Below are 8,461 nucleotides of genomic sequence, written 5' to 3' on the forward strand. Positions count from 1 at the left end.
ATATAACACATTAAAATAAATGCAGTCTTCCTTTGGGGAAAAAACAATAACTCTCCGAATTCAACTCAGTCCATTGTTGTGGATGTTCAGAGTTGCTGCAGTAAATTGCAGAAAGGTTTGTAAAAACAAAACAAAAAAAATTCTGAGAAACTTACTCAAAATGTTGAAAATGAAAACATTACTAAAATGTCCACTCTCTTGACAATTTCTCTGTAGCATCACATGGACGTTAAAACCTTTGAAATAAGTCAGATCATGAAAACAAGGTGGAGTGACCCAAAGAAGGGCAACACATTTCATCTTTTACTAAATAGTGTAAAAAATGAAAACATTACTAAAATGTCCACTCTCGTGACAATTTCTCTGTAGCATCACATGGACGTTAAAACCTTTGAAATAAGTCAGATCATGAAAACAAGGTGGAGTGACCCAAAGAAGGGCAACACATTTCATCTTTTACTAAATAGTGTAAAAAATGAAAACATTACTAAAATGTCCACTCTCGTGACAATTTCTCTGTAGCATCACATGGACGTTAAAACCTTTGAAATAAGTCAGAACATGAAAACAAGGTGGGGTGACCCAAAGAAGGGCAACACATTTCATCTTTTACTAAATAGTGTAAAAAATGAAAAAATTACTAAAATGTCCACTCTCGTGACAATTTCTCTGTAGCGTCACATGGACGTTAAAACCTTTGAAATAAGTCAGAACAAGAAAACAAGGTGGGGTGACCCAAAGAAGGGCAACACATCTCATCTTTTACTAAATAGTGTAAAAAATGAGAATTCTTCCTCTGGGACATGCATACAAAAAAAGCTTTCACACCCTCTTAAACATCCTCTTCCAACTCTTTCATGGTTGGTCAAAAAAAAAGAAATTAAATTGTATCCCGCACAGAGAAAAAAAAAAGAAGTACTTCCTTTGAGGAAAAAAAAAATGAAAATAATAATCTTGATTCACTCTAAGTAAATGTTCAGCATTGTTGCAGTAAAATGCAGCAAGATATACATACTAAATTGTATCTCTCTGAGAAACTTGCTGAAATGTCAGCCAGAAAATGAACACGTTCAAACATCACAGAAATCTCCACTGTTCAGGTTTGCTCTACAACATAAAATACAAATTAGTGTCTGCAAGAGACATTTTCTCTACAGAGAGAAATAGACATCTGTTAGGACAACTGTTGTGACCCACATAAGGGCTTTACATTTCTTTTCCTCTTACTACATGAACAAACACTACATGAGTGAACAAATGCCAAGAAAATTAGAATACTTCCTCATGGCCAAATACAGAAACATCCTCCTGAGCCATCCCTCTAACTGAGCAGTTTATTCTTTAGAGAGTATACCCTGGGAGTGCACGTCTCAGACCCGATTCCCATGAACAGGCGCTGAATCACCTCAAAAGTAAATTTCATCTCTTTTGGATAGTCAAGGTTCAGCATGTACAACAGGCCCATCAGGTTCACAACAGCGTTGGGTACATCAGCAAGATGACGCATGACTATCTTTTCCTCAATGACAATGGCAACATCATTGTAAGAAACTGGAAGGGGCTCCTTCACATCTTCAACGACCAAAAGGATTCCAATTACCATTCCCTTGATGAAGTCCTCTTCAGGATCTGTTGGCTTCATGCGAAAACAAACAAAAACAAAAAGGTGCCTGTGCTTTAGACATGTTTTGCTATATAGTGTATCCACACAGAAGATGCCTGAAAAAATTGTGTAACCATGCCCATTGTGAACTAGTTTTTGTATCATTAAACAACATTTTTCTGCTTACCTCACATCTCTTCATCAATGTAGAAGGATTTTCCTTCATGTACCATGGCAGTCCCTGCAAAGCTGCTGCTCTCTTCCTTTGGTTTGATGCCTGCAAAACAATACGTGATATCAGAACTGATTTTTGTCAACCATCAAATGACAGAGAACGAGCTTTCAGTTCAAAGAGGTAACTTGAACTCTGGCCTTCTCTCCATCTACTCCATCTTACAGAGCCATTTTCTTATTTATTCTGTCTGTATCAAAGTGCCTTTCCAAGTACATTAATAAGAGGAGGTTTACTGTCTATCATAATCTACATCCTGGTCCCTCTCCTCAGTGGGGTTGTACAATTACTGTGGACCACAACTACAACAAATATGCACTTACATCCTTATCGAGACTCTCCATTAAGGATGTCATTTCTTGAACTTCCTCGAAGCGCTTCAACCGGAATAACTGAAGAAGTTTATGCAGATGGCTGTCCAGACCCTCATAGAACTTATTGATGTGCATTGATGTGAGCCTGGTGAATTCCTTGGCGATCTATGAGGAGAAGTAACATTACAGTTTTAGTTCAAGTTAAGTCACCTAAATGTTCACATTTCAGCACTACAACCGACATGTTGTCAGACATGTGACGTACAGTGGAGACCTGTCTCAAGGTGCATATTTCATTAATATTAACTATCTGTGTCCTCATACTGGAAGATTGGCTTGTCTGACAGGTTAAGTTTTCTTAATGTTTACATCAGACTGATTTGTCATGGCTTTGCTAAGTTGTCATGATAATTCATACATGAAGTAACAAGGCTGTGAGTTTAACAAATCAGTATGTACTACTATGATTTAAGTAGTTAGATAAAAATATGTAATTCATATCAGTTCAAGCATTATTTCATATCATAATATATAGGAGTGGCCTACAGGAAATATCAATTTATGTTTAATGAGTGAAAAATTGTGTTAGTCATAACAGAGCAAGTTATTGCTTGCGTCTGTTGATTAAAAAAGATGAAATATTTCCATGTTTTTATACTCTGGGTCACATCAAAGTCATCAAATTACAGGTATAAGTTACATTTTTGAAGGTGTTTTTACTGTTATCAAATGTAAAAATGAGTCACGTTTGACCCTCAACATTAAAGCATTACATAATGTGTTACTTAAACAATTTTTAAACTTACTCCCAAATATTTCCGTTTAAGAGCACATGTGCTCAATGGGATGAATGTTAGCATAGGGCCCTGCAATTTACACAATACAACATTACTACTTTGCTATGACTAAGAAATTAACACATTTTACCTGTCTTTCCGTAAAAAGGGCAGGCCATCTGACTGTCATTTCGACCACAGGTGGCTCCTCTTCAACGATCTCCTGTCTTCTCAGTGCGTATGTGGCATTCATTGCATCATCGATGTAGGCCAGGTTTGGGGTTGTTTTTCTTATCTCTTATCTCTTATCTCTCTTTCTCGATCTTCTTGAAGACTTCTGCTGTCTCTTCCCTGGGGGAGATCTGGAAGAAAATTTGTTTCAGAACGTCTAGGTTTCTTCACTTTGTTTCTCTTCCCTCGCGTGTCCCCAGCACCTCTTTTCTCAGAATTAACCTCCAGTTCTCTGCAGCCCACAGCTTTTAATTTCTGTCTGTAATTGCCCATTTTGAACTTTATGCTCTGTTTCCATCCATACCATCCAGATGTGGAGCCAGGTTCTGTAAGGCAAGGGTGTTTTTCAACAAGGGCCTTAGCTACACATCCAAAATGTTCAAGTGTAGGGTAGGTCATGAATGAATAAATTGTTTCAGCAAGTTTGAGCAGAATCTCAGACTTCATGTCCCTTGAAATGGATAGAAGTACTCCACTTTCTCTAAAAGCATCATTGCCCTGCCTGAGCCTCAGCTCATCATATGAGAAGGTGAGAATGGGAAAATAAGCTGGCCATTGCTGTGAACGCCGACCTGGAAAGCACTCTGTTTGGCTGCTCAATGAAGAGGATGTCGTCGGAGATGATGAATGAGCTAAAGAGGATTCTGCCAGAGATGATGGTACAGCAGAGCTAAAAGTATCCAAACTTGAGTCTGAAGAGACAGGGCAGAAAACGACTTGCAATGTCACCTTGTCCTTTGGTAGATCATCCACACACGTGAGGTTACAGAAGTCTTTGAAGTCCTCATCTTCATATTGAAGGTCAAATGAAGAGCGTAACTGCAGTTTGTTTTTCAACACCAGTTTCAGGCTGTCAACCGAATCTGAAACAGAGTCCAAGCGGAGCATTCTAATGTCCTGTGCTGAAATGATCACACGCAACAGCATCTTCTTGCGACTGAGAAACTCTCAGGACTTCTCTGGTGATGAAGAAAAAAAGAAAGAATGTAAGAAAAGACAAAATGAACAATAAAGAAACATTAATAAAAATGAACATTCATACACATTTTATTCTGTTTAAAACCTGTTTTTACGTTTATGGACACACTGCATTTGTTTTTCAGAGGAAGGAAAAGAACACACCATTCAAAGTAAAATAACAGCTCAACTATACCTTAATGTAGCAAACAAGCTTTTGATGTCACCATCAGTTTGCCTGCTTTTTTGTATGGATACAGGGGTTGATATCCATTTAGTTCATGTAATTCTACAATCACCAGTTCAGAAGACTGTTTTTTCATCAACTCATAACTCCGCAGGTGCTCCATGTACCATGCATGATATGGTTCTATGAGGAAAGACACTTTGCTAGACACAACTACAATTTTAACCAGCTTCCCAAAGTCAGGCAGGCCACTGGTGTGCCCCACTGACAGAAACATACCCTCTGAATACTTAGTGCCATAAAGGCAGGCATGGGTTGCAAGAGACACAAGACTTATGTTTCCATATTTCAGCTCTACAGCCCGCCTCATGGAGTGCTCAAGTGCATCAGGTGAAACAATTGCAGTGTGTCCAACTTCCAGATCAGGTCTGAAAAGACTTGGCAAGTCTAGATGGTAAGCTAAAGTAAGCTGGTGTTTTGTTGATAGTGTGAGCAAGATGTTTCTGAAATTGTGAGAATCACGCACCACCCTTTTAAAAAAGCTGTGCTTAGCTTCAAATCTAATAGTCCAAAAATCAACCAGGGGACCAAATCTCCGAATCAGTTCGGGATAATGTTCCAAAAAGTGGTGCTTGGGCAGGAGGTGGAAATCAGGAAACACCTCTTTTAATAGGCACCTGTGATCTGAGATTTTACACTCCAAGTATGCCAAAGTCTCTTCTGAAAAACGTCCACTAGCTAGAAGCTCTACTATTTCTTTCAAATCTAACAGAATCCCCCAAGTTTTGTCATCTTCTGGTATAATGTGACCGATCATCAGAGGCAGAAGTCTCAATAGTGTCCAGTTTTCGTGGCAAATCCCACCAATAGATTTTTTCGATGCAAAAGACTTTGAAATTGGATTAGGTCTGTTGGTTTTATCTGTACATTTGAAAGGGAAGGATTCAATGATCGAATTAAGCTCATCTATTGTAAAGTAATGTTTAGATATCAGAGACTTTATGCATAGACTTAATTCCCGTGGCACTATTCCTTCAAAAAGGTCGTGCATAAAATCTGGGGGGAAGCCCTGGATTGTGTGGAAATGAGAAAGTCTATCGAGAACACAATCACTCTTTACTCCATTCACGGAAACTACCTGATGTCGGTTTAATTCCAGAAGGTCCTGTTTGTGAGCTTCAACTGTCCGGAGTGGAAATACGCTCTCCTTTACCTCGTGATTGTCAATATCTTGCCGACTAGCTAAACAAAACCGACAAAATTTGTCGACATTAAAACTCTCATGAAACCCAGCAAGTGAGTGTGCCCCCAAGTTGTCGGCAGACACGTACAGCACAGTACCTCTAACAGTTGTTCCCAATTTCTGAACATACAATCCTTGCTGCTCAAGTACTTCAAGGTCTTTTAGCAGTGGTTCAAGAATGGCTCCATACCCATATTTTTTCACATCATTGCTATGACACAGACATGCGAGGTAGATTGACTGTACAGATGATCTATATCGTATAGGTAAATTTGAAATCACCCAATAGACTGCACAGACTTTGTGCTTTTTTTTTGATGTTCCTAGTGGGTTGCAAACTTCAAAGTCGTCTATATACAGTCCTAGGGCAATGCTAAGATCTTCTGAAGAGAGCAAATTATTGTCTTTGTAATATAGACCATCTCTGTATGTTTTGTACTGAGACAAGTGTTCAATTGTTTCAATATGTCCTGTCTCCAAGACTTTATCTAACACATCATTACGACTTAACAGCTCTGTCAGGACTTTCAAAACCGGAATATAAACAAATTTCCGTCTTGAAGATGCATCTAAAACATATTCAATCGGCTCAATGACTTTAAAATTTTTCTTGTAAAAAGTTTCTCTTTTGTATTCAGAGCCAAAAGGCCCGTCTTTTGACAAGAAACTTAGGGGGTTTACTTGTTTAACTATCTCGGTTATAGCAGCAGTGACTGCACTGTTTACTGCACAGTTATGCTTGATCAGTACACTTTCAATTACTTTTGGTGTGCACTCTTCTACAAATGAGCTAATACTACAAAGCTCATTTATTATTTCCTGAGTTGTTGTTTTGGACACATGCAAATTTGTTTGCATGCGCAGTAATAGAGTTGCAATTTTGTGTTCAAGTAAATCATGCAGATCTTGATCCTCTATTAAATCCTCTGTTAAGTCTAAATTGTCCGAATGTGTCTCAAAGTCTGTACTTTCAGAGTTTAAAGTGCCTTGAATAAAGGTTTGATACAGGTTTTCTCGAAAATTGTCAACGGTACTGAGGTTATGTTTCTTACTCTTATGTGCACGAAAAGTACTGTATACGCTCGACTGAAAACTACAGTCTTTAAAGGGACATTTCACAGTTTCCTTATTGTGTAGGTGTATTTTCAAATGTGCAAAATACTGTATATCACTACAAGTCTCTGAAAAATTGCACAGTTCACAATTTAACCTTGCAGTCACCTGCTTTGAACGGGCTTGACTATGGTCTCTGGTTAAATGTTTTTTTCAGAGATGATTCTGTCCTAAAGGAGCACACACAGTCTGCATAGACACAGGGAAGAGGATAGTTCCTTGCCTGATGACAGTGCTTCAGCTTATAATGGACAATTAGTGTGCGTTGGTTCGGCGAGGAGAAATTGCAACACTTGCAGGACCACCTCATTGAAGGGCAGTTGCCCCAAACAGCGCTGTGCTGAAGTGAAGTGCTACACTGAAGTGAAGTAACCCTGTACAGAAAAAATACAAAGAAAGAAAGAACATATACAATCGTTATCAGCAAAATTGGGTTGATTGCATAAATATTTTTCATGTAGTATGAAATATTTTTTTTTCCGACCAGATTTTAAACGGAATAAGGCTCCTTTTCCACTGGCCAAAAAAACGTAGACAGTAAAAGAAATAGAAAGAGTGACACCGTAGATTTGAAGTGTTTTTACCAGCAAAGTCTAGTCTTTTTACAAGTCTAGACCAGTGAAGTCTTTTTGTAAAATGTTTTACAAAAACATCTGCTACGGAGCAATAACGTGAGATAAAAGGTAATGGAACCTTTTAAACATCGTGATGTATCTTTAGAAATAAACAATAGACAAATAAAGTCTTTAAACGCTTCAGATGTTCATTTATTCGCAAAGTGACGTAAAAATGAATGGCAGTCAATGAAATGCTAACGGCGGGATGAGTGCCAGGTAGCATCAAAATGGCGCCATAGGAGGTACGAGTTGGAGAGAGGCAATTTTAAATGTACTTACTTGGACGGCTAAACTACACGGATTATTGTGGGGTTTTAATGAGAGTTTCTATAGTTTTTTCATACTTTACTTTCCTCCTTGCAAAAAACCCACGTCTGATGATCTCCGGTCTGCGCGACCGTTACACCCCCACTGCTGCGCGTTGACATTGATACAGAGCGTAACGGCACACATATCACTACGCACATAAAAAAAAAAAAAATCACCTTTCACTTCGTATTGATACCGCATCTAACTCAACATAAAATATATAGTTTTGTTTGCTGCACCCCTCTTACGCACGGACCATGAGTTGCTCTGTTATCTCACTGTCTGTTAATGCTGTGCCAGGTTGATTGAGTGCAAGCAATGCTTCTTTTACGAGTCGCGACGTCATGTAAATTGGCGGGTTGACCCGGGTATAATGTTCCCATTGTTCCCACATTTTCCCATAATAATGAGGACAGGTCTCGCACCGTTTCACTTGTATAACAGTACATAATCGGTGCCGAATACTTGTTAATGTCGAATATGAGGCTCAACCCTACATTAAATACTTGCTGTGGCACTCCGGCGCTAACTTAACTTACATGCTAACGTATTTCCAAATAACTAACGAACATGAAATATTCATCACAGGTTATACGGATCATTTGAGACAGAGAAACATTAGACGACGAATGCACATACCAACAGATGAACTAACTAAGTTAAAACAATTTTAAATGTACTTACTTGGACGGAAAAATTATGGCGGTCGGCTGAGATTTTCAAATTTCAAAACTGCGCGTGACGTCGACCACTCCAGGCGCATGCGTGTTGGTTGAAATGGCCACCTTGACCTATTTTCTAAAGTGAACTGAAAGGATTATTGTGAGTTTAAATGAGTTTCCGCGCTTTTTTCCAAGTTGAAGTTGTTGTAACTCTTCA

At 38.7% G+C, this 8,461-nt stretch overlaps 1 protein-coding gene across 2 annotated transcripts; it reads right to left on the reverse strand.

Moving 5' to 3' along the window:
- Positions 1-1,093: 1,093 nt before the first annotated feature.
- On the reverse strand, positions 1,094-4,111 carry LOC130084457 (uncharacterized). Of its 2 annotated transcripts, XM_056249915.1 has the most exons (4): positions 3,077-4,111; positions 2,159-2,314; positions 1,791-1,880; positions 1,094-1,636 (listed from the first exon to the last, which is right to left on the reverse strand). In XM_056249915.1, the coding sequence occupies exons 1-4, from the start codon at positions 3,176-3,178 to the stop codon at positions 1,322-1,324; spliced, it is 663 nt and encodes a 220-aa protein (XP_056105890.1). In that variant the 5' UTR covers positions 3,179-4,111; the 3' UTR covers positions 1,094-1,321. The 2 variants fall into 2 exon arrangements, 1 of the variants encoding a protein (XP_056105890.1); XR_008806931.1 differs by lacking the exons at positions 1,094-1,636; positions 1,791-1,880 and having other exon boundaries at positions 2,213-2,314.
- Between the last annotated feature and the right edge of the window lie 4,350 nt (positions 4,112-8,461).

Source organism: Rhinichthys klamathensis, unplaced genomic scaffold (genome assembly GCF_029890125.1).
Source record: "Rhinichthys klamathensis goyatoka isolate OS25496 unplaced genomic scaffold, OSU_Roscu_1.1 h1tg000064l_1, whole genome shotgun sequence".
NCBI classification, from domain to species: Eukaryota; Metazoa; Chordata; class Actinopteri; order Cypriniformes; family Leuciscidae; genus Rhinichthys; species Rhinichthys klamathensis.